Genomic DNA, 27,609 nt, shown 5'->3' on the forward strand with positions numbered 1-27,609 from the left:
CCTCACCTCCTACAATTTCATTATCCATTGATGGCACAACTAGCTCCTCTAGCCCCCCAAGTGCGATGTCTTGGAGTAATCCTTGACTCCTCCCTCTCCTTCAAACCACACATTCAGTACCTCTCACAAACCTGCCATTTCCATCTCAAAATCATCTCCAGAATCAGACCCTTTCTCACCCAGGACGCTACTAAGACCCTCACCCACTCACTGGTCATCTCCAGATTGGACTACTGCAATCTCCTCCTATCTGACCTCCTTTAAAAATGCCTCTCTCCACTCCAATCTATCCTCAATGCTGCTGCCCATCTCATCTTCCTCACCAAATGTACTACATCCACATCCCCTCTCTTGCAGGACCTTCACTTGCTACCCTTCCCATTCAGAATCCAATTCAAGCTTCTCACATTCACCTACAAAACCCTCACCCACTCTTCTCCCTCATACATACTGGGGTTAAAGTGAGCCGGAATGGGACGGAACTGCGTTCCGTCAGTTCCACTTGGATTCCGCCTCCTCCGGCTCACCTCACCCGATGTGTGCCGACGCCACAGGGAGATGCCGGGAGCCTGCTGAGATTGTGTTACCAGCAGGCGGCCGGCTCTCTCTCCATAGCGGAAGCTGGCGGCAGGAGCTCACTACTGAGCTCCTCCTTCCGGCTCTGTCAGTGTGCGCTATGGGAGAGACGTCATGACGTCTCTCTCATAGTGCTGGGGAGCTGGACGCCAGGAGGATCACAGCGGTCGGACACGGGAGCGGGGCTTGGCAGGTATGGTGTTGTTGTTTTTTTAAACATGTGTGTGACTTTGTCTACTGGGGGCAAGCTACATGGGAGCAAACTACTGGGGGCAAGTCACGAGGGGGCAAACTACTGGGGGAAAGCTACTGGGGGAAAACTACTGGGGGCAAGCTACAGGGGGGCAAGCTACAGGGGCTAACCATTGGGGGCAAGCTACATAGGCTAACGACTGGGGGCAATCTACTGGGGGCAAACTACAAGGGGGCAGTCTACTGGGGGCAAACTAAAAGGGGGCTAACTACAGGGGACAAACTACAAGGGGGCAAACTACTGGAGGCAAACTACAAGGGGGCAAGATACTGGGGGCAAACTACAAGGGTGCAAGCTACTGGGGGCAAACTACTGGGGACAAACTACAGGGGCGCATTACTACTGGGGGCATAACTACAGGGGCGCATTACTACTGGGGGCATAATTACAGGGGCGCATTACTACTGGGGGCATAACTACAGGGGCACATTACTACTGGGGGCATAACTACAGGGGGGCATTACTACTTGGGGGCAAACTACTGGGGGCATGACTACAGGGGCTAAACTACTGGGGTCATTACTACTTGGGGGCTAAACTACAGGGGGGCAAACTACAAGGGGGCAAACTACAGGGGATCATTACTACTGGGGGCTAAACTACAAGCGGGCTAATCTACTGGGGGCATTACTACTTGGGGAAAACTATATGGTGCTAACTACAAGGGGGCAAGCTACTGGGGGCAAACTACAGGGTTGCATTACTACTGGGAGTCAAACTACAGGGGCGCATTACTACTGGGGGCATAACTACAGGGGCTCATTACTACTTGGGGGCAATATACTGGGGGCATAACTACAGGGGCTAAACTACTGGGGCATTACTACTTGGGGGCTAAACTACAAGGGGGCAAACTACAAGGGGGCTAAACTACTGGGGGCATTACTACTAGAGGCAAACTACATGGGGCTAACTACAAAGGGGCAAGCTACTGGGGGCAAACTATAGGGGCGCATTACTACTGGGGCAAACTACAGGAGCGCATTACTACTTGGGGCAAACTACATGGGGCTAAACTACAGGGAAATTACTACTGGGGGGCTAAACTACATGGGGAAAACTACATGAGGACTAAACTACAGGGGCTAAACTACTGGGGGCATTACCACTGGGAGGCTAAACTAAAGTGGGGGTAAACTACTGGGATCATAACTGCAGGGGCATTACCACTGGGGGCTAAACTACTTAGGGCATAACTACTGGGGCTAAACTACAGGGTGCTAAATGACTGTGGGCATTACTATAGGTGACATTACTACTGGGGGCAATACTACACAATGGCATTACCATTAAGGGCATTACTAATGGGGGCACTACTGAGGGAATTGTAAAGGGGGCACTTCATAAGGGGCATCACTCCTGGGGACATAAGGGGCACTACTACTGGGGGCATTGCATAAGGGGCACTACCAGTACAGTGGACATTGCATAAGGAGCACTACTACTGTGGGCATTATAAAAGGGCGCTACTGCTGTGGGCATTGTGTATTACGGGGTGCTACTAGTGTGGGCATTATGGTCCTCATTCCGAGTTGTTCGCTCGCTAGCTGCTTTTAGCAGCATTGCACACGCTAAGCCGCCGCCCTCTGGGAGTGTATCTTAGCTTAGCAGAATTGCGAACGAAAAATTAGCACAATTGCGAATAGAAATTTCTTAGCAGTTCCTGAGTAGCTCCAGACTTACTCAGCCATTGCGATCAGTTCAGTCAGTTTCGTTCCTGGTTTGACGTCACAAACACACCCAGCGTTCGCCTAGACACTCCCCCGTTTCTTCAGACACTCCCGCGTTTTTCCCAGAAACGCCAGCGTTTTTTCACACACTCCCAGAAAACGGACAGTTTCCGCCCAGAAACACCCACTTCCTGTCAATCACAGTACGATCACCAGAACGATGAAAATTCCTCGTTATGCCGTGAGTAAAATACCTAACTTTTGTGTAAAATAACTAAGCGCATGCGCTCTGCGAACCTTGCGCATTAAGCGACTAATCGCAATATAGCGAAAATCGGCAACGAGCGAACAACTCGGAATGACCACCTGTGTGTATTAGGGGTGCTACTACTGTGGGCATTATTACTATTGTGTGACCACTTCCCTTTCTTTTTGAGACCACGCCCCCTTTTTCGGGGCACGTGCAATAGCTTTATTGCATGGGTGCCGGGGGGAGGTGGGGTGAATTCCATCACCTCTCCAGGACCACTTTAAGCACTGCTTACATCTCTGACCTTATCTCTCTTTACATTCCCACCCGTCCTCTTCGCTCTGCTAATGCACGCCATCTCTCCCGCCAACTGATTACCTCCTCCCACTCCTACCTACAAGATTTTGTACGTGCTGCTCCCTATCTCTGGAATTCTCTACCTCTCCCCATCTGACTCTCCACCTCTTTACAAAACTTCAAACGGACTTTCAAGACCCACTTCTTCACCAAACCAAGCCAACTCTCCTAACCCTCTTGTCTATGCTCACTGTCTACACCTTCTGTGTCACCCCGGTCTGTTAGCCCTTCACATTTTAGATTGTAAGCTCGCAAGAGCTGGGACTTCTTTCCTCATGTGCCTTTCCTTTTCTTACTTACACTAACTTATACTCCATACTCCCTTTGATGGCACCTAAATCCTGGTTTTCTATACCTGTCCTATATTGTCTTGAACTGTAAGTGCTGTTTTCTTGATTATGTACTGTGTAATGGGCGCTGCGAATCCCTTGTGGTGCCATATAAATAAAGGATAATATAATAATAATAATAATAATAATAATACAAGTCTACAAGATATTGCTACAATTAAACATAATTGAATTGACACCTGAAATGATTCCTCCTGTCGGTTCTAATCACAGGGGTGGGCAATAAGTGGCTCTTCAGCTGCTGTGGAACTATGTGTTCCAGCATGCCCTGCCAAAGTTTTACTATCAGGTCATGCTAAAACTGTTCTAATCTAGCCAATACCATACCAGGGTAAGTTTTAATGAAGTCACATGATGGTCCATAGCATGTGATTTAGACAGTCACATGGTGCAGTGATGTCACTTGTGACATCAGAATCTAATGAGTAGCACCCACTACCTGCAAGAAGCTACTGGGCCTGCAAGATGGACACTCAGATTAAAGTGCAGAGAGTTCAGCAGCTAAAAGAGCGTCTTGGCCACACGCAGGATCCTAGAAAGGTATTCACAGCACGTACTGTTGAAAAAATATTTCAAAATCTTACATTTGCATTTATGCCAGCTGTCACTCTTTCCTTCTAAATGCCAGCACTTTGCATCTAATGTTATAATTTGCATAGCTAAAGCCTTCCAGTGGTTATCGGAATATCAATTTGGCTCAAATTGCTCACATTGTTCTATTTAGCAGCATATTTCAGAGTACAATTTTATGCATAGTATAATAATAAAATATATCCCATGGTGTGTGTCTTTTTGGATACAATAAAGAGTCCCTAGACCAAACATCTCTAATTGACCCCTTTCACCAGGTATGTTTTCAGTTGCTGAGCTATACAACTTGTGCTGAATTAATTGGTGATTTAAAACAAACAAAAAAAATACAGCATCCACATTAGTAAATAATTAATTAAAACGGAGGAAAATGCAATAGTAGATTTAGTGGGACGCTGAGTATTTAGAGGGGGTTATGCAGCATAGTCTGATATATTAAATCTAAATTGCACTTCTTTAACCTTTTTAAATGTTGAAGGTTATTGGTTAGCATCTTCTGATCTGAAATGTAAAAGCATTTTATGATGTGTTGCTTTAGTAATGGTAAATTGTATTAGTTGGAAGCAAATGTGTTACTATCTGCAGCATGTAATTCGGCACAAAATCTAAAATTCACATGAAGCCACTAATTGGCAGGTATTCAGGAAGTGTTCCGAGCCCTGCTTTGTTTATATTCTGGGCAGGATACTATATTGGAACAGGTGTTCGGGGAAATGCAGAGCTGCTTATAGCTACGGCAGGGATCATCTTGCACATCAAGCCTATTTGGTGTAATGTTTTATATTTTGAGACAGGGGCTGGAGCAGCATGCTTACTTTATTGCAGTGCAGGATTATATACTTCTCCTAAATAATAATTACTTGTATGTACCTAGTTGTCACTTCTTATGGAAACACAATTTCTATATCAAGGCATCACATTATTTTCACATCCATCAATTTTCACTCAGCATGTCATATAGGAATTTTTGTGTGTTTGTGTTTCTGTTCATTAGGGATGTGGTTACATTGCCGGCGGTCAGGATACCAATGCCAGAATCCCTACCACTGACAATGCCGACAGCAGGAATCCTGGCTAACAGGGACTATTCCTACTCGTGGGTGTCCACGAGACCCATAGAGTGGGAATAAAACCTCTGGGGAGTGCAGCGAGCCACTGAGCTCGTAAGGGGCTTTGTTTCGCTCGCCCTGATCCTGGCGTCGGTATGCTGACCACCGGCATACCATACCCAATGCGTTCATTCCGGTATTATGCTAAAACTACTGGATGAATTTTTATGCCATTTTCCTATTGTCTAGCTTAGTGATCTAGAAAGAAACAGAGGTATGTATAATCTCGATGTGACATCAGGGAGAGAAGCAATAAAGGAAAAACCAGAGGCATGACTCTCGGCGCACTGAAAGTTGGTGCTCTGATCATGCTTCCGCGGACATTGGTTCCACCAAGTTATTCCTCGGAACCCGACTTAAAGTGACTGCTCTGCAGAGGAACATAATTGAGGCAGAGATGTGGTGCAAGTGAGACTGTATTTATACCACATATACCCTTATCCCCAACAATTTTCCTTTTCAATCCAAGCACCTGCAGTTTCTGTAAGCATATGATGATCAACAAGTCACAGGGACAAACGCTCAGGACTGCAGGCGTAGATCCCGTGTCAGACTGGGGCCCATGCTTAGAGTCTTATCAAGGGGCCTAGACCATTAGTGCATGGTCTAGGCCCCTTGATAAATATCTCCTATATATTTGCCTTGTCTGTGCCTGGCCCTCTAACGCTGGGTGGAGTCACAGGCCTGGGGGGAGTTTCAGCACACCACTAACGGGAGCAGCACTGCAGCCACAGAATCCGGATACCATCTCCACAGACAACCCACCAGTGGCCGGACGCAGCAGTGCCTGGTAACCATGCACCCCTCCCTAGGTTTACCCCCCAAAACAGCCACCTACACCTCAATGACACCCGCACCCCCCCTTCCCCAGTCCCCAGAGGCAGCCAGCAGCCCCAGAGACGACGTCCGCACAACGGACGAACACACACACACACCCTCACCCCACACCAGCTATCCCCCCCCCCCCCCCCCCCCCCACAACTCCAGCACCACCTCCTGCATGCAGCCGCGGCACACACAGGCTGGCCGGGACCCGCCGTCCGCACCATGGAAGAGCCGCACACCACCGATCCCCCACAACCACAGCACCCCACCTCTTGCATGCAGCCACTCCACAACACGTTGGCCGGGGCCCGCCGTCCGCTCCACGACAAGCTTCCCCGGACCCACCATCCGCTCCAGGACAAGCTGGCCGGGACCCGACGTCAGCTGAACAGACGAGCCGCACAGCACACATCCTCCCCTCCCCACAACCCCAGCACTATCCTTCAGCATGCAGCCGCGGGACCCGCCGTCGAGCCGCACATTACCTAAACCCCCCTCCCCACAACCCCAGCACCACCTCCTGCATGCAATGCCCCCACAGTGCCAGCTATACAATGCCCCCCACAGTGCCAGCTGTACAATGCCCCCCACAGTGCCAGCTGTACAATTGCCCCCACAGTGCCAGCTGTACAATTGCCCCCACAGTGCCAGCTGTACAATTGCCCCCACAGTGGCAGATAGACATTGCCCCCACAGGCCCAGATATACAATACCCACACTGTGCCAGATATACATTGGCCCCCTGTGCCAGCTATACAATGCCGACACTGTGCCAGCTATACAATGCCGACACTGTGCCAAATATACATTGCCCCTCCACCTCCCCCACCAGGGCCAGGTATACAATGCCCCACTGTGCCAAATATACACTGCCCCCATAGTGTGTGTGTGTATGTGTTTATCTCCTATATACATATATATATATATATATCTCCTATATATTTGCCTTGTGACTCTGTGCCTGCAGTTCTAATGCTGGGTGGAGTCACAGGGCTGGGTGGAGTTAGCAGCTCCTTCCCTGTCCCAGCATACCACTAGCAGAACGGGAGCAGCAGCCACACAATCCCCCCCACCATCCCCAGCCACAAGCCACCAGGGGACGGACCCACCACAGTGCCAGGTAACCATGGCCACCTACACCCCAATGCCACCCGCAGCACACCCCCCCAAACCCCCCTCCACCAGCTCCCACATGCAGCCACTGACGGCCCAGACCCGACGCATAACGGATCAGCACACACACCCGCTAACCCCACAGCACCGATCCCACCCGCCGCACAAGCCCACCATCTCCCAGACTCTTACACCCATCCGCAGCACGGACACGGTGGCCGGGCTGCACCACAGCCGACCAGACAGCCGCAGGCCGCACCACCACTCCCGCCCTCCGCACACCCCCAGCGCCAGCTCCCGCACTGCAGCCGCGCCTGGGACCCACTGTCCCACCAGTTACGGCGCAGCATCACCCGCGCCTGACTGCTGCCTAATAATCCATATAATCATATATTCAACCACACAAAGAAGGGGGCGTAGGAGGGGCGTGGCCTGGAGGCTGAATTGATAGGCAGCAAGTGCTGTGAGCTCCTCAGAACCTTGGGGAAAAACACTGTAAAAACCACATTTTTCACCATAGAAAACCCCTCTAAATCTGCTCCCTGATCTGGAGGTGCAGTGCTGAATGGTGGGGTAGCGCTGCGGAATCGGGGAGCCGGTCTGCTGGCTCCCGCGGGTTGCGGCCTACCCTCCACTACGAAGCCGGGGCCTAGATTTCAGCTACCCGCCCGTGGTGGGCCGTCTGGAGCTCCGGACTCGGGCCTCCCTCTGCCGTTTCTACAACTGCTGGCCTTGCTGCCTGCCCGGTGGTCTGCCCCATAGCCTACCTCCGCTGCCTGGACGCCATCCACCGACTGACCGCCCGTCCACTGCGCGGGCAGGGAGATACTGCCGGGACGCGGACTCCGCCACTCCGGCGCCTCAGGGACGGCGGCCATCTTCTGCTCCCAGGCCTACGAAGGTGCTGCGGCGACGGGACCCGACGGAGCTTCACACTCCTGCTCTCCCCCACCAACGCTTGCCTGCTCCTGCCGCATCAAGCGGGGGACCGTGGTCACCCCCCTCACGGCCGACCGCCGGGTGACGCGCGGCTCGGCGGCGGTTCTGGCTGGGGTCTCCTCTGGGGGCTGTCTCCCGGCTCCCGGACCCGGCGGGTGCCGGCCTCGCGCTGGAATTGAGGGTTGTCGGCCCTGCGCCCTGCTCCCGACGAGGTGAAGAGGATTAGGCCCGGCTCCGGGGCTCTCTGCTGAAGTGCCTCACCTGACGGCTGACTCCTGCTAACCCTCCCTCCTGGACCCACTGCACTGAGCTAACAAGGTACACCTGGGGGCCCTGAGCGGATTAACCCCACACAGGCTGGCACACCTTCCCTCTTCCCAGCATTTGCACTAAGTATATACACGGGAGGTGTCTTCTGGCCCTTTATGTGAGGCCTCCATTCACTAGGCCGCATTTCACTCACTCTCCCCCTAAGTACCATTTATACCCATATATAACTGGGGTTATCCGTCTCTGTCTTAAGACACTGGACTCTTTCTATACTACAGCCTACAGCCCGGGGGTGCCACCCTCCCCGGCCCATTGCCGGTGAATATCTCTATATGATACCCCAGCCCCCCATGATCTCTCCAAGCGGGGGAATGTTCTGCTGATTTCCTACGGGTGCGACCCGGGGGGTCGTCTCATGTGCTATTTCTATGCAGCCTGCATGATGGATCGCTAATTACTTACGTTAAACCTCAGCTCTGATCTCTGACCTTCGCTATCCTAGGGACTGTCTTACACCATGCCCAAATCTAAATCCAAGGCTAAGAAAGCCTCAGCTTCGGCAGAAATATCGACCTTTATATCCAAGATGAAGTCTAGTGCGGCCAAAACCCTAGTGGCCCCCCCCCCGGACCTGGTCTCGGAATCCGAGGAAGAATCGTCAACTCATGAACCCTCTATGAAAGATTGCTTCTCCTCAATTCTAACGGAAATGAAGTCGCTGAAGCAGGCTTTCCACTCGGAGATCCACAAAGCCATCTCTGGCCTCAAAGCCGAGATATCTGACCTCGGGGCCCGCACTAATGCGGTGGAACAGAAAATCGATGAAGTCATTACTTTCCAACAGGAGCTAGAGCGCTCGGTTCAAGTCATGCAGGAGGATATATACCTACTCCAGGACCAACAAGAGGACGCTGACAACCGCGCACGACGTAACAACCTGCGCATTAAATATATCCCAGAGTCAGTAGAACCAGCTCAACTGGAGGATTTTCTCATCAGGTTCTTCCAGCACCTCCTCCCGGACATTTCTAGTGAGCAGTTCCTCTTGGACAGAGCCCATCGCTCACTACGTCAAAAGCCCTCAACTTCGTCCCCCCCACGAGACGTAGTTTTACGCTGTCACTATTTCAAGATTAAAGAGAGAATTCTGTCGGCTGCCCGGAACAAAGATGTGTGCCTATTTGAATCACATAAGCTATTGGTGTTTCAGGACTTATCCCCCACTACTCTCAAAAGACGCTTCGAATTGAGGGAGTACACCCAAATCCTCAGGAATAATCAAATCCGCTACAGATGGGGCTTCCCTTTTGCTTTAATTGTACAGCTGGATGGGAAGAGACTGTTGGCACGATCCAAAGAAGAGGCTCACAGGCTCCTGTTGAGACTGAACCTGTCCCCCCCGGAGGCCAACAAATCTTCCTCCCCACGGGATGCTCCAGATCTCCGACACTCTCCAAATTCACCCCTCCCTCAGCGAGCGCCTAGACGTCTTTGGTCGATGGTCCCGGAGAAAACCTCTACAAGCCATGACCCGCCGTGAAAGTCTCTGTACAGAGGTGCTGCTGCTGGGTCACTATCCGTTAAATGTTAATGTTTTACAAACTAGTTTAGAGGTTTAGGAATTTCTTCTTGAGCTGAGATTGTTTATTTACTTATATAATTTTAACAGTGGTCCATTGTGGCAGGTTGTTGCGGCGACCCCCTTGGTCGCCCCTCCATATGTTTAATTGGTGGGCGTCCCGGCGGCCGGAGCCGCGCCCTCCACCGAGCCTCCATAGCCAGTTTTGAGCGTGAGGGAGTTCTTTTCTCCCTTAATTTCCCTTACGGGTGCTCAAACATTCAGACCCGTACGTAGCGTACGATGGGTCATTGGCTCGGTCAATTCTATTTGTTTATTTTACAGTTTTTTAAATGTCTTTTTGTGACTCTTTTGATTTTTCTTTTTTTTCATCTTTCTCTTTTCCCTCTCCTTCTTTTTCTTCCCCAACCTCCCGCTCTCCCTCTTCCCCTTGTTCCCCTCGTTTCCCAGGGAAACGACCTCAGGTTCACTAAGACCACTCATGCTATATTTACACTTGTAACAATATGTCTGTTAACGTAATATCTTACAATGTTAAGGGCCTTAACAGTCCTCAAAAGAGGACCAAGTTATTTCTTTTTCTGAAGCAGGTGAGGGGAGATCTGGTATTCCTTCAGGAGACGCATTTCAAAGGGACTTCCCACCCTGAACTTCGTTCTAGACGCCACCCTGTTGCCATACACGCTTGTGATCGCACCCAAAAGAAAAGAGGGGTTGCCATTCTAATCCCCGCTCATTTACATTTGGAATCAGACCGAATCATTAAGGATAAGCGCGGTTGGTTTCTTATTATAGTAGGTAAACTTAATAATGTCCCTATCACCATGGTTAATGTCTACGTTCCCAATATTAACCAGGCCTCGTTCTTTGCTTCCCTAGACTCCAAAATCGCCCAGTGTAGGAAAGGTGACCTCTTAATAGCAGGAGACTTTAACACCATACTACACCATAATCTGGATCGCTCCCATCCCCTCCCACGGTCTCAGTCCCATATCAGCACCCGCAACTCTAGAGCCCTACAATCACTACTTAAAAATCACCTCCTATTTGACTCCTGGAGGGTAGTCGATCCCCTAATTAAGGATTACACGTTCTATTCCCCAGTCCACAACCTATACACTAGAATTGATATGATTATGGTCGGAAGGGACCTAACATCTAGAATCCAGAACTGCTGTATTTATCCAATCACGTGGTCTGATCACGCCCCGATTTCTCTGACCCTGACTGGACTGTCCCGTACTCCTCCCCCCCCCTCCTGGTCGCTCAACGACGCCCTTCTCCAACAACCTGAAGTGTTACAGCAAACTACTCAGGTATTGACTGATTACTTCAATGAGAACCAAACCCCCGGCATTTCCGATATGACCCTGTGGGAGGCACACAAGGCGGTCCTCCGGGGCCACTTCATCCAGACTGCGGCCAGGATCAACAAGCAGCGTTCCCAAAAAACTCTGGAGTTATCTAGGCAGCTCCACCAAATGGAAGAGGTGCATAAGTCATCTCTTGACCCTGCTGATTTAGAGTTGGTACTTAAAATCAGAGGCGAACTTAATTTATTATTGTCTCATAAGACTGAAATGTGCCTTAGACGTCTCAACCAGATTTACTACGAAAAAGGGGATAAGGCGGATAAACTATTAGCCAGGAAATTGAGGGCTAGGATTTCCTCTAAAAATATCTTATCCATTCGTACCAAACAAGGGGCTCTGACCCATGGTCCTGACCGCATTCTGGGTGAATTCGAGGAATTCTATAAATCGCTGTATAACTCGGAAACTACCCCCCCCCCCCCCCCCTCACCACCGAGGCTTGAAAAGGGAATTGACTCCCTTCTAGACAAATGTAACCTACCGTCACTGAGTGACGCGACGGTGTCCCAATTAGGCTCAGAGATTACCATCGAAGAAATAGAGAACGCACTTAAAACTCAGAAACCGGGCAAGGCCCCTGGACCCGATGGGATGTCAATTACTTATTATAAGAAATTTAAGGGGATGCATCTGCCTCATCTCTGCCGGCTCTTCAATGGTTTCTTACATGGTAATCCTCTATCACCCCGTGCCTTAGAGGCACGAATAGTCTTAATACATAAACCTGGGAAAGATCCCAACTCCTGTGCCAGCTACCGCCCCATTTCCCTATTAAACAACGATATTAAATTATTCGCAAAAATTATAGCCTTAAGGTTAAACCCTGTTCTCCCGCGCTTAATACACGCTGATCAGGTGGGCTTCATCCCAGGCCGACAAGCCAGAGACAATACACGAAGAACTATTAATCTGGTCCATCTTATTAACAAAACTAAAATGCCTTCTGTCCTTCTCTCGCTAGACGCAGAGAAGGCTTTTGACAAAATACTATGGCCTTTCATGTTTGCCACTCTACGCAGATTTGGTCTGGGGGAAGCCTACTTCAAGGTATTCAGGCACTTTACTCCAACCCCTCCGCTAGAGTACGGGTCAACGGCAAGGACTCTCAACTCTTTCACATTAGCAATGGAACACGCCAGGGATGTCCCTTGTCTCCACTAATCTTTGCCATGACGATTGAACCTCTGGCGTGTATGGTTAGGACCAACCCCGATATCAAAGGCATCCATGTGGGTGAGGAGGAATTCAAATTGTCATTATTCGCAGATGATGTCCTCTTGACTATCTCCTCTCCCAATATATCCATCCCTAACCTATTTAAAACCCTTTCACTATACTCTCATTACTCTGGATATCGCATTAATTACTCCAAATCGGAAGCCCTCCCACTGCATCTTGATGAGAGTGCCAGGTCTCTCCTAGCTGCTAACTATAACTTCTCTTGGCGCTCCAAGAAAATCAAGTACCTTGGCGTGTACATCACAAACTCCTACGACTCCTTATACTCCGAAAACTTCCCTGCCCTTTTTAAGTGTATAGAGTCTGACCTTAGAGTTTGGGACAAACAGATTATAGCCTGGTTCGGACGGATAGTTTCAATTAAAATGAACATCCTTCCGAGAATCCTTTATCTGATCCAAACAATCCCCGTGAGCATCCCCGCTAAGGCCTTATGTCGAATGCAGAAATTATTTGTAAAATTTATATGGTCTGGTAAGCCCCCTAGAATTAGGACCTCCACTCTGATACGTGACCCGTTGGCGGGGGGTAGGGGACTGCCGGACATTCGTAAATATTATCATGCAACCCACCTGAGTCAGGCTCTGGCATGGTTCTCCCCTGCCCCCCATCTGCCCTGGATACGAATCGAGCTTCTGGCAGCTGGGGTCTCCTCTTTGGTCCCCCTCCTCTCACCGACCAAGCCACTGCGGTCGTTACAAACCTGTGTCCCTTCGACGAAACTCACTTGCGACTTGTGGCTTTTCTGCATTCGACATTATGGCCTGTCCACTTTCCCATCTCCTATCACCCCCATCTGGGATAACAGGGACTTCCCCCCAGGTTCCACCTTACAATCTCATTCGTGGCTTCATCTGAACCCACGCCCGGGTCTCGTATTTGATTTTACAGAAGGTTCCTCATGGCGTTCCCTACAATCTTTATGTGACAAATACGATATCTCCCAACCCGTATTTTACGAATATTTACAACTCCGCTCCTTTTTAAACTCCCTCCCCAAATCCCAGGTTATTCGCCAACTCACCCCCTTGGAGCGTCTATGTATTTACTCCCCTATGAGGCAGGGTATTATCTCTATACTCTATGGTTTACTACGATCCCTGAAGGCAACAAGCACCCTCCCCCATGAACAGAGGTGGGAGCGGGACCTAGGCCCTCCACCTGATGAAGACTCATGGGAAACCATTAGACAAAAAGTAGCCCAATCATCAATTTCCTCTCTTGTGAAGGAAAACTCTTATAAAGTCTACACCAGATGGTATCGGGTCCCAGCAACAATGCATAAGATCTTCCCCGGGTCCTCCCCACTGTGCTGGCGTGGTTGTGGCCAGATTGGAGACTTTAAACACATCTGGTGGTCATGCCCCAAAATCCATACGTTCTGGTCTCAGGTGGAGGCGCTCTTAGGCTCTGTCTTTTGTTCACGGATAACTCTGGGTCCCTGGTCAGCTTTGCTGGGCCTACCCTTACCCAACCTAGACAGCCAAGCTAATAGCTTAGTGCTCCAAATCCTACATGCAGCTCGCTGTGTAGTAGCAAAAAATTGGAAAAACACCAATGCTCCCCCTAGGAGCATGCTAATAGCAAAAATCTGGCATATCTCCACGATGGAGAAAATCACAGCCTCCTTACATGACAGATCGGACAAATTTAGGAGGATATGGGAACCATGGTTCACCTATACTACGCCCCCCGCTACTGGAACCTGACGAGATGTGTCACACGGTGAGGCAGTTCTCTATACCATACAGGACCCAATAAACATAAGAGATGTAATACAGACCCTGGGGGTACAGATGGTATGATTTGTAGCTGGGAAGTATTACCCTCCCATCTTATGTATTCACTTAGACCGCTTCTCTGACGAACCACCATTTTCCCATCCCCCTCCCCCCCTCCCTTTCCTCTCTTTCCCCCCATTATTTTTCTCTCTTCTCTTCTCAGAACCTTTCTTATTATTTTATTATTATTTTCTTTTTCTTTTTTTCTGCTTGTTTGATGTTTAAACATAAAAAATTATGATGGTCGTGACATGCATATACTGGATATTGTTACAATTTACCCTTGTTTCTGTAATATTTGGTTACCCCCCTAGGGGATAACTTGTATATGATTAAGCATCTACTTGGAGCTGTCATCTCTTGTCTGTTCTGTACCTGCATGCTCGACTTTTCTTTAATAAAAATATTAATTAAAAAAAAAAAAAGAAGGGGGCGTAGCCCCCTACGACGGTGTGAAGAGCGCCCGTAGGGCGCGATGAAGCACCTAGTATATAGTAAATACTGCTAGTGCATGCATGATAATGTACCAGAGTAACAGCAGTGCAAAAAATACACCACAGTCCTGTGCAATATAATGTAACATATGTATAATTTAAGGGGGTGGGGTGGGGCAGGCAGCAGGGCCTACCTGGGGGATCCCCCGTACACCTGTGGGCCAGTCTGACCCTGTGTAGATTTCAGGACCAGCTGCTTCTCTTCTGGGCCCTCATTCCGAGTTGTTCGCTCGCTAGCTACTTTTAGCAGAAATGCAAACACAAAGCCGCCGCCCTCTGAGAGTGTATCCTAGCATAGCAGAATTGCTAAGAAAAGATTAGCAATTCTGCTATTAAGTATTTCCTTGCAGTTTCTGAGTAGCTCCAGACCTACTCCTAGATTGCGATCACCTCAGTCCGTTTAGTTCCTGGTTTGACGTCACAAACACGCCCAGCGTCCGGCCAGCCACTCCTCCGTTTCTCCAGCCACTCCTGCGTTTTTACCTGGCACGCCTGCGTTTTTTAGCACACTCCCTGAAAACGGCCAATTTCCGCCCAGAAACACCAACTTCCTGTCAATCACACTACGATCAGCAGAGCGATTGAAAAGCTTAGTTCGCCCGTGAGTAAAATAGCATAGTTTTGTGTAAAATTGCTTAGCGCGTGCGCCCTGCTGTGCATACGCATGCGCAGAACTGCCGGATTTTAGCCTATTAGCAATTCTGCTAAAAATAGCAGCGAGCGAACGACTCGGAATGACCACCATAGGCAGCTTCACGTGGCTTGCTTACGAGTTATTAGCCCCAAGCATCTTTTGTGTTAATCCCTGAAGGAAAAATTGCAAATATTGCTTACAAAGAAATGTGATCAATTTATACAATATAAAATATACATCACAATATTAGATGGCATTACTTTGTAAAATTAGTTCCGCTGGGCAGCAAGACATCCATGCGAGCGAAGCTTTGGGTAAACGTATGTATGTACAGTATGTATGTGCATACCTCCCAACATTCCACGGAGGCAAGGAGGGACATTCTGCGTGGCAAAGCAGCGTGGTTCCGGAAAGGGGTGTGGTCTGGCGAAAAGGGGGCGTGGTCTCACGTGGATGACACAACCTTGAGCCACGCCCCCAATTTTTAATTTTCATCACAGTGGGGGCGTGGCCAGCGCTCTGTGAGCTGCTGGCCATGCTCCCGGTCCCTCTGCCTCCCAGGAATAGATTCTGTGCTCATGTGCACAGCATTTATTCACCGCTGCTCTGCTCTCAACTGAGCAGAGCAGCGAGTGCAGGAGCCTCCCAACTGCCCCACCACCACTGCGGAACACTGCGGCCCGCGGGAGGGACAGTTGGTAGGTATGTACTGTATGTGTGTGTAATATATATTTATTTGTAGGGCCCAGGGAACAAGTTGTTTTTACTCTGCATAACCACTGTGCTATCTTATTTGTGATCCTCCCAAAATTAGAGAGATGCGGCGGGCACTTTACAGGTTTTGGTTCTAATTCCATTTTCGTGTTTTGGTTTTGGCTTGGTTTTGCCAAAACCACCCTTTCGAGTTTTGGTTTTGGATCTTGATGATTTTTTGGGGGGAAAAACGTAACAGCTATAATTACAGAATTTGGGGGTAATTTTGCTCCTACGGTATTATTAACCTCAATCACATTCATTTCCACTCATTTCTAGTCTATTCTGAACACCTCACAATATTGTTTTTAGGCCTAAAAGTTGCACCGAGGTGGCTGTATGACAAAGCTAAGCGGCACAAATACCTGGCCCATCTAGGAGTGGCACTGCAGTTGCAGACAAGATGGCACTATTCAAAAACTAGTTGCCAAACAGCACATGATGCAAAGAATAAAAAGAGGTGCAATGAGGTAGCTGTATGACTAAGCTAAGCGACACAAGTGTGCGGCACAAACACCTGGCCCATCTAGGAGTGGCACTGCAGTGGCAGACAGGATGGCAGATTTAAAAAATAGGCCCCAAACAGCACATGATCCAAAGGAGAAAAAGAGGTGCAAGATGGAATTGTCCTTTCACCGTGTACATCCTCCTCACTCAGTATTAATTTGTCCCCACTGGAATTCACCATCACAGGTCCCTGTGTACTTTCTGGAGGCAATTGCTGGTAAAGGTCTTCCTTGAGGAATTTATAATTCATTTTTATGAACATCATCTTCTCCACATTTAGTGGAAGTAATCTCCTACGCCGATCGCTGACAAGGTTACTGGCTGCACTAAACACACTTTCGGAGTACACACTGGAGGGGGGGGGGGGGGGGGGGGGGCAACTTAGGTAAAATAAAGCCAGTTTGTGCAAGGGCTTCCAAATTGCCTCTTTTTCCTGCCAGTATACGTACGGACTGTCTGACATGCCTACTTGGATGCTGTCGCTCATATAAACCTCCACCATTCTTTCAATGGTGACAGAATCATATGCAGTGACAGTAGACATGTCGGTTATCGTTGGCAGGTCCTTCATTCCGGACCAGATGTCGGCTTTCGCTCCTGACTGCCCTGCATCACCGCCAGCGAGTGGGCTAGGAAATCCTTTTCCTAGCAGCCCCAGTGGCGGGAGAAATTGAAGGAGGAGCTGTTGACGGGTCACGTTCCGCTTGAGTTGACAATTTACTAACCAGCAGGTCTTTGCACCTCTGCACACTTGTGTCTGCTGGAAAGAGATACAACGTAGGCTTTAAACCTAGGATCGAGTACGGTGGCCAAAATGTAGTGCTCTGATTTCAACAGATTGACCACCCTTGAATCCTGGCAAAGCGAATGAAGGGCTCCATCCACAAGTCCCACATACTTTGCGGAATCGCTCCGTCTTAGTTCCTCCTGCAATTATCCAGCTGCTTCTACAAAAGCCTGATGAGGGGAATGACCTGACTCAAGCTGGCAGTGTCTGAACTGACTTCACGTGTGGCAAGTTCGAAGGGTAGGAGAACCTTGCACAAGACGGAAATCAATCTCCACTGTGCTTGAGTCAGGTGCATTCCCCCTCCTTTGCCTATATCATATAGGCTTGAATGGCCTTTTGCTGCTCCTCCATCCTCTGAAGCATAAAGAGAGTTGAATTCCACCTCGTTACTACCTCTTGCTTCAGGTGATAGCAGGGCATGTTCAAGAGTGTTTGCTGGTGCTCCAGTCTTCGGCATGTAGTCGCTGAATGTCGAAAGTGGCCTGCAATTTTTCAGGCCAACGACAGCATCTCCTGCACTCCCCTGTCATTTTTAAAAAAAAATTCTGCACCACCAAATTGTGTGTGCAAAACATGGGACATGCTGGATTTTGCCCAGGTGTAATGCTCGCGCAATATTGGTGGCATTGTCAGGTATCACAAATCCCCCCCCCCCGGAGAGTCTAAGTGGGGTAAGCCATTGTGCGATGATGTCCCTCAGTTTCCAGTTTCTGTAAGAAGTTGTCAGCGGTGTGCCTCTTATGGAAAGCTGTGCTATACAGCGTAGCCTGCCTAGGAATGAGTTGCCATTTGTGAGATGCTGCTGCTGCTGTTGCTGCAGAAGGCAATAGATCTACCCAGTGGGCTTTCACAGTCATGTAGTCCTTAGTTTGCCCTGCTCCACTTGTCCACATGTCCGTGGTTAAGTGGACAGTGGGTACAACCGCATGTTTTAGGACACTTTTCTTAATGTCCCTGTACAGTCCGGAAATCACTTGCCTAGTGAAGTGGAATGTAGATGGGATTTGGTACCGGGGACACAGTACGTCCATCAATTGTCTAAATCCCACTGCACTAATGGCGGATACTGGATGCACATTTAACACCAGTATAGTTGTTCTGGCCTCAGTAATCCACTTTACAACAGGGTGACTGCTGTCATACTTCATCTTCCTCGCAAAGGACTGTTGGACAGTCAATTGCTTAGTTAAAGTAGTACAAGTGGTCTTCCGACTTCCTCTCTGGGATGATGATCGACTCCCAGCAACAGCAGCGGCAGCAGTAGGCATAGCACTTAAGGATCCTCTGGAGGAATCCCGGATAGGAGAGGACTCGTCAGTCATGCCAGTGACATGGCATGCAGGACTACTTCCATTCCTGACTGAGGAGGAAATTGACGTTGAGGGAGTAGGTGGTGTGGATTGCAGCAGCTTGGTTACAACAGGAAAAAGGAATTTAGGTATCAATGGACTGTTTATGCTCTTACCCAAAGTTTCTGAACTTGACAATGACTTATAATGAATGCGCTGCAGGTGATGTATAAGGGAGGATGTTCCTAGGTGGTTGACATCCTTACCCTTACTTATTATGGATTGACAAAGGCAACAGATGCCTTGACACCTGTTGTCCGGGTTTCTGGAAAAATAATTCCATACTGAAGAGGTGGCTTTTTTGATATTTTGCCCAGGCATGACAATGGTCTTTTTCATCCCATGGATAACAACTGTCTCCACTGGTGCCTTATTCAAACAAACCACATCACCATCAGAATCCTTATCGTCAACTTCCTCTTCAACGCCAGTTACACAAATATCCTCCTCATTCTGGTGTACTTCTACAGTGACATCCTCAAACTCAAAATCAGCAACTGTACTGGTGGTGCTCCTCCAATCACTTGCAGAGGGCCTGCAAATGTTGGTAGGAGTCTCCTCTTCCCATACAGTCTTGGGAAGGTTAGGCCTAGACATCGCGAACACACTTGGATTCTCCTTGGGAATTTGTGATATATCTGAACGCACAGTAGTTTTTTTTTTTTTTTTCCAGTTCTTTAACAAGCTTTATTTTTTTAATTCTTGACATGTAGGAGGGCTTCCATCTTTATGAGAAGCTGAACCACCAGTCACTTGGCAGCATGGCCCTGGTAAGCAATATCGCACGCCAACCTGCATGCAGGACCAGTGTCCGATGCTGGATACGACCCACCTGAGCGCGCATCATGTCCTGTATCATGCATACACACTATACAATATCACAACGAACCGGTCGATAGCTGGTTCGTATGCAATATTGCATATTGTGTACGCACCCTAGGGGCAGTTACACAGTCAAAGCCCCTCCCTGCATTACCTGTCTCTGCACGTGTATGACAGACATCAATGGTGCAAGTAGAATTTTTTTCTTAATGGTACTGAAAGTAAAAATGGGTGTGGTCACGGGTCATGAGGGGGCGTGGTCCCACGAAACTAGGGGAGTGGCTATATGACAACAGGGGCATGACCACATTATGCCACATGCCGTAATACCCATTACACATTATGCGAGACCCTGTAATGCTTACTACACATTATGCCATACACCATAATGCCTATTCCATATTATGCCACACACAGTTATGCCACTGACACCATTTTATGTCCCACACACAAAAATGCCCCTTAAAAATTATGCCCCACAGTAAGGCTTCTATTTACTTCATCTCGATTAGACTACTGTAATGCCCTCTACCTTGGTCTCCCAGCAATAGAATTGCACCGCTTACAGCTGATGCAAACACGGCTGCCAGGCTGTTAACTGACCAGCCCCATTCTAGCCACATAACATCCATCCTCTACTCCCTTCACTAGCTGCCTGTAAGATGGTGAATCATCTTCAAGATTGGTTTACTGAGTTTCAAAGCACTACATGACCAGGACCCAAGGTACCTGAAGCAGCTACTGACCCCATACTGCCACACTCAATTACTGCGATCTGTAGATGAAGGGCTTTTAGCAGTACCTCGAATCTCCTGTAATTCATCTGGGGGTCGAGCTTTTAGTCATGCGGCTCCAACTCTATAGAACTCACTTCCCCGCACAGTGCGAGAGGCCCCAACTATAGAATCCTTCAAAAGTAGACTCAAGACTTTCCTGTTTACGCAAGCATTTCTATAATGTCCTTTTTAGTATCTACATTCTTCTGTATTTTATGAAAAGCTTTTCTGTACTTCATTATTTTCTGTACTATATTATGCTATGTATGTGTTTAGCGCCTTGAGTCCTATTGGAAAAAAGAGCGCTATATAAATATTATTATTACTTGCTGGCAGGGGTTTCATGGCAAAAGATGCAGCATCTTCTCCTGGCGGCGCCAGCGTTCCCAGCACTTCTGGGTAAAGCTATACATGAAGCGGCATAATTATACATTATGCACCTGCCCATGGCATTTTAGTGCAGCTTACACGCATAATGCCCCCTGTACTGCCACTTACATGCATAATGCTCCCTGCAGTGTTGCTTACATGCATAATGCTCTCCTGTAGTGACACTTACACACACACACACACACACACACACTGCCTCCTGTTGTGCTGCTTACACGCATAATGCCCCATTAGTGTCGCTTACACACACAATGCCCCCTGCAGTGCATCTTACACACATAATGCCTCTAGTATGACTTACCACCCTATATGCTCGTTGCCAGGGGTTGCATGGTCATTGCAGAGGTCCTGCAGCGTCGGCGATGCGCTGTTGTTACTGCGTACCACCACCATATTTCTTAATTGTCCTCCGTACCACCCTACTTTCAGCACTGACAGACATCCACTCGTCTGCCATCCCTCCAGCAGTGTGTAGAGATCCTGTTTATCCAGGAGGGTCTCTGCATATCAGTCTCGGGACTGGCTGTCCGAATGGGTTCCATTCTGCCAAACAGACACTAGGGGGAGATGTATCAACTCTTCGACAGAGAAAGTGGACAGGTTGCCGATAGCAACAAATCGGCTTTTAGCTCTCATTTATCTAACACTGTCTATGAAATGATAGTTAGAAGCTTGCTTTGGGCAACTTCTCCACTTATCTTGCTGATAGGTTTGATACATCTCCCCTTAGGTCTTGGCTCTGGCCTCACCTATCTCTCTAGTCCCGGAATTGTTCCATTCTCCCTGCCGTCCAGTCCTCCCTTTACCTTTACATCCTCTGGGGTCAATGCACCCACCGGCACCTTAACCTCTACTCTTCACTGTCTCTCTCTGCCCTGTCTCCATACCACCACACCAACTCCACCCACCCTCTTCTGGGATTGGACCTCGCTTTCCAGGTTCCATTTCTGGCATAAAAATTGCAGGCTACTTTGCCTATTGTGAGGTGTGCAGTAGTCCATAACCACCTTCTCTCCTCCAGCTCTCTAGTTCCAGGTTGTAATATACTTAAATGAACATAATGTCAAATAGCCAAAAACTGATGTTTTCTGCATTTTGGCCACATTTCCGGTATGCAATACTTTCAGAGTGTGGACCTGGTGGGCAACACCATCTTTAGATTGCATTGCTCAGTAGAAGCTTGTGGGCTTCTTTTTCACATTCTTAACTGAGAGGGATCCAACCTGATTCCTCCCAGCATACCCTGTGATGTGTGCTTCATCCCATGCACGTGCAAAAGTACTCCCAGGTCATAAACCCGGAAGAAGTGTTATTGGAAGTGCTGTCCTGTGCGATTTTAATTGCATGTCTAAGTACATAAAGGCATATAAAAATATGCCCATCCGGGGTTGAGAGCGGGATGCAATGGGGCGAATTGCGGTGTCTGCAATGGCAACTCGCCCTCCTTGGCAGGTAATTAGATTGAGTTCCTTACAGCCATCGGTCACATACCTATCCTGCAGAGGCAGGTTTCCAGCTGTGTTAGAATAAACACTGATCGATCGATGGATGGCTCTGTCCGTCCACCAATCACAGTTGTGGGATGTCCCCACACACTGATTGGTGGATTGCTGAAGCTATCCACCAATCACAGTTTAGAAGGCTGCTGGAGGGACAATGAGGGATTGATGGCAGCAGAGCAAATATGTAGTATGTGTGGGTTGCTCCATAGATCTGTGGTCTAATTTCTTAAGGGGGAAGGTTGTTTTCAGCAATAATAGGAGGCATCATGTGCTATGAGGAAGGGAGGAGATACAAATTTGGGGTTTCATTTTTAATGTGGTGGAGGAGGCAGAATTTTGGTATGTTATTTAGTGATAGGAGAGTTCAGATCAGGGGTATTATTTTTAATGAGGGAGGTGTGTATGGGGGGAGTCTTTGAAATCAAAGGGGGAGGCAGATCTGGCATTATATATATATATATATATATATATATATATATATATATATATATATATATATGTGTGTATGTGTGTATGTATATATATATATATATATATATATATATATATATATATATATATAATATAAAAATTTTTTTTTTTTTTTTTTTTTTTTATGCGCTTGGAGGGAAAGTCAGATTTTGGGTCTGAGTTTAAGTTTAATTATTGTATAGAGGTCACTGTTATGGTCTATGAATTGAACAGAGGATACCTGTATAGTCTCTTTGTCAGATGGGGCTGTATTTTATTTGTTATGCTGTAGCTCATTGACATAACAATTCTTTTATTTATGTGTCTGGCTATTTAAACCATACCCACTTTAGATAAACCACTCCTCCGAGACAAAAAGCCAGCGGGCCACATGCTATTGTTTGCCCTCCTGGCTGAAAGTTGGTCTATAAAATATAATGGCAAACTGTTCAAATCAAACTGGTAACATTCCTCAGGTGCTGCAGGAGGGGTTGTTATAGACAAGAAAAAAAAAAAAGTTGGTCTAGGTTTAGACAATAAAACGTACCTTTAGTTAATGCTAGCAATATAACATGAAAACCGCCGTCAATCCATGGCAGGTTCTAAATTACACCAGTCCTGCCATTTAGTAAATTTAGCCCTCAGTGACCATTTAAGTTGCAGCTCATTAACTAAACAGACTTCTATAATATTACTGTGCCTTACATATGGAAAGTTCACAATATGGAATATAAACCTTTACAATATTCCGTCCTTTAAAGATAAGAAATTCAATGAATTGCATAAAAATAATGTACGGTGGGTTTTTCTTGAGTATTTCACTTTTTGTTTTATTTTTAATTTTCAAGGGTATTAGTTCTGGAGCACAGGAGAGACCAGATCCAGTTCTCTGTCACATGCTCCTTGGCCTCCCTTCAGCAATTTATCACTTGGACTGTGTTATTCCATACTAACAATCTGTTCAGTATAGTTTCTCTGTTCTGGCACTGAGTGATCAGGAAACAAGTGGCATGGTTCCTTAGTGGACATCTTGTGCTATGTGCCTATGTCTGACCAGGGGTGTTTCTGCAATGGGTGCTGCGTGTGCAGTGAACATTAAATATTTGTGGTCATGGAGAGAGTCTATCTCTATATCCAGGGCTGGATAAAGGGATGCTCCACACAAGGCCGGTCTGACCCTGTAATTGCACAGAAGTAGTGGACAAGTGGAACTGTGGCTCTGTGTTCTGCATGCACAGTGCATACAGTGCAGCACTGCTCCCGAGTCTCCTCTTCAGCGTCAAATGACACACCACGTTTGTGGCGCTGAGTAGAGGTCTCGGTAAAACAGAGCAGGGAGCATTCAAGTGGAGCTGGCCATGCCACCGTAGAGTACTCGGGGGCATGGGTGGGAGATGCACTGTGTGGCATAAAGGGGGCACTGTAGGGCAAGGTAAAGGGCCTAATGGTAGCTGGATGCTAATTTTATTTGAGGAGATCCCTACAACTTAGTTGACCTGGGGCCCCCACAAATCTTAATTTGGTGCAGTATATATATCACATATATACACACTGCAGCTCCGTCACTCCTGAATTGGATTGTCCTGCTCCGGTGCCCTCCCCAGGGACTGCCTCCCTGAACAATACGTAAGAAAAAAGAGGTGGCACTCTGAGGCTTCAAATCATGTTAAACGTCTGTTAGGTGCAACGTCAATGTTATGGGGACCACCTCCGTCCATCCTGAAGAAGGGGAGGTGGTCCCCGAAACGCTGATGTTGCACTTAATACTCATTTAACATGCATTGAAGCCTCCAAGTGCCATCTTTGCTTTCCTAAGTGTGTGTGTGTGTATACATACAATCATACATACAGGCAAGATAGTTGTTGGTGCCCCCCCTCTGCATGCATTCACTATCAACACCCCAATCCCAACAGCACTCAGACACACACTCCTCCAACCAACAGTCAATATCAACACCCCAACAGCATCCAGTCACACACCACACACCCTCCCCCCTGCATTCACTGGCAGCACCCTACGAGACCCAGACACCGATCAGGCTCTTCCATTCTTGTTATGTGTTTCTCCCACAGCAAAGGCAGCCTCTGCCCGTCCTTTTTATGTACATTGGTGCTGTTTCCTTGATAGTTCTGTCTCTAGACTGGGACCAGACTCCGTGGAGGGTACCCTGGGAGAGAGAGAGGACCACAGCATGTCCCCTGTACTCCCTGCTTATTCTTGCTCTGTGGTGCAAGCAGAAACTGGAGCAATGGAGATCAGGGTTCCCCCTTCAGCATTTTCACCCGGAAGTGAACAGCCTCCATTGCCTTCTGTATTTATGCCCCTGTGTGGCACGGGTGGTCTTCAGTATGCCGACTGTCGGGATCCTGGTGCACAGTATACCGGCGCCGGAATCCCGACAGCCGGCATACCGACACTTTTTCTCCCTCGTGGGGGTCCACGACCCCCCTGGAGGGAGAATAAAATAGCATGGCGCGCGTAGTGCGCCACCGTGCCAGCAGCATGGCAAGCGCAGCGAGCCCGCAAGGTGGCTCATTTGTGCTCGCCACACTGTCAGTATGCCGGCGGTCGGGCTCCCGGCGCCAATATGCTGGTCGCCGGGAGCCCGGCCGCCGGCATACCATTCTACACCCGTGTGGCACACTTGGTCTGGTTTATACGTTCAGCTGGTTAATCCTTTTATCCAGCCAAATAAGCGGATACACTTTTTACATAGAAATAACAGAGCTGGTAAACCTGCTTCAGCGCACAATTCCTGGGGCTCCATTAACCACAATCATCAGAGCCAGATTTACATGCACATATATGAATCAACCCCACTTGCACAGATCTCCCAACTCACAGATACCCCCCCCCCACAGATCTCCCCTTAGCACAGAAGTTCCCCCATACCTTACATAGAAGGTCCCCTGTCTTGTTTCACAGTGATTTACAAGCCCGCAGTGTCCTGTTGTCCCCAGCTGAGGTGACTCTCCTCTCCTTTGTTTGTTTCCTCTGCATAACCTTCCCTCCTCTATGCTGCTACGGTTGCTGAGCTCCGTTGTTCTTCCTGGACTGATGGTCACCTGATCGTCAAAGGTGTCCATCAGAGTTCAAGGCACGCCACCCACAGTGAGGCATGCCTTCATTGGCTCTTTTTATCTGTGTTTTGTTGGCTTGTTCATGGCCCAGCTCCAGGCAGCATCTGGCTATCGGAGGGGAGGCAGAGCCGGTTCTACCATTAGGCAGAGTATGTGGCTCCATAGAACGCCAGACTGATGAGGGCATTGCTTTCGTGTGACAGGACTTGGAGCTGCCTGATGGGAAGCACAGACCACGGTACTGCACATCAACAGAAAGGGGAACAGGCCATATCTAACTTGAACAAGGGACTAGCGTCAACTGTCACTCCTGCATACCCAGTCACTCACTATCTACCTGTCACTCCTGCCTCCCCAGTTACCTAATATCTCCTTGTACAATTGTGTGGCTACGTCCCTTTCTTGTGAGACGACACCCCTTTTTGCCTAAGGTGCACGCGGTCCCTTTAAGAAATGTATTCCTTATCCCCCCCCAAAAAAAAAAATAAGCTTGGGCCAATCCTGAGGGGAGGCTGTGCTCTTCTTGCCTCATCTCTAGCCTCTCCCTGTATTTCCAGGGAGTATTGCAATTTTGGTGAGTTTTGCCTTTAAAAAACGATCAGAATAATACAAAGAAGATACTTATAAGTTATAAATTATTATTCATTTTTATAGTCAAAACTCTGCAGTTTGACAGGAAATATGACAGGGGAGGCTCGGCCTACCCTGACTGGACGTCCCTGTCATGTATTTGCCAGGGCTACTATACTTACAGGGCCTCCTCTGAGAGTTGTTCTGTGATCATCAGCAAGCTATTTCTTATTTCTTTTAAGCTGTAGGTTTGGTCTAAAAGCAAGAAAAAACAAAATACTACATGTATATAATTGAGAGTACAGGTTCATGTTCCAAAGGTCAGTTGCACAAATCCGTTTAACATTAGGTGTAGGTAATCATTTTAATTTGTCAACTCACTGCAGCTTGTACTACAAGTTGCTACCTGTGAGCTGATCATTACAAAACAGACTGAAAAGAAATGTATAATATTATACAAATACCAATGTCGGAAAAAGACTTTTGATTTTGTGATTTTATTTAACATGTTTGGGTGAAAACAAAAATACAAAAGAACAGCCTGGTTTTGCAAAAAAAAACTGCAAAACGCAAACAAAGGTTTTAGAAACAAATTCAGAACACGTGGCATGTGGTGATGGTGCAGACACAAGGAAATTGGCCATTGGTATTAGTATGCAGATGTAACAGACCGTAATGAGCTTATTCCATCCATCTAAAAGAAAAAAAACAAATCTTGTAAAAAGGCTTCCCTAGCACTGTCCTAGTGTCTGCACAAGCTGCTATTTCTGTCATATGTTTGTAAAGTGACTCTCTCAGAATGTTGCTTGTGTGTCAGTTCCTGTCATGGCCCAACTGAATGTGAGATTGCTCAGTTACATACAGTATGCTGGTCTGAGAGGTATCATTTGCAATAGCAAAATGTGGACATGTAGGATTTTGGCAAATCCTGAGAAAAATAGAATAATAATAATAATTTGAACTTGGATAGAGCGGGTATATAAGAAAACAAATATGTACTCTGCTATAATCAAACATTAAAGCGAACATCTAATTCTGCATTTGTACATATTTATAAATTTATAGTTACCTTATGCAAAACAAGGGATTCAATAATAATCTGGATATTTACTTATATGAAAATGGGTTTGACTGGCCATTCTGATCCTAAATAACATTTAGAGGTTTACTACAAATAACCAGAGAGAAAAACTTTGCCTCACTTTACCCTGTTTTT

General features: G+C 47.7%; 1 protein-coding gene across 1 annotated transcript in view; it reads left to right on the plus strand.

Moving 5' to 3' along the window:
- Nucleotides 1-3,842: 3,842 nt before the first annotated feature.
- LOC134909633 (elongin-A-like) overlaps nucleotides 3,843-27,609 on the plus strand; it is a 195,477-nt gene continuing 171,710 nt past the window's right edge. Inside the window, exon 1 of the mRNA XM_063916717.1 lies at nucleotides 3,843-3,996. Coding sequence (XP_063772787.1) covers nucleotides 3,922-3,996 — 75 coding nt within the window. The 5' untranslated portion in view covers nucleotides 3,843-3,921. The remainder of the gene's footprint in view (nucleotides 3,997-27,609) is intronic.

Source organism: Pseudophryne corroboree, chromosome 4 (genome assembly GCF_028390025.1).
Source record: "Pseudophryne corroboree isolate aPseCor3 chromosome 4, aPseCor3.hap2, whole genome shotgun sequence".
Lineage (NCBI taxonomy): Eukaryota > Metazoa > Chordata > Amphibia > Anura > Myobatrachidae > Pseudophryne > Pseudophryne corroboree.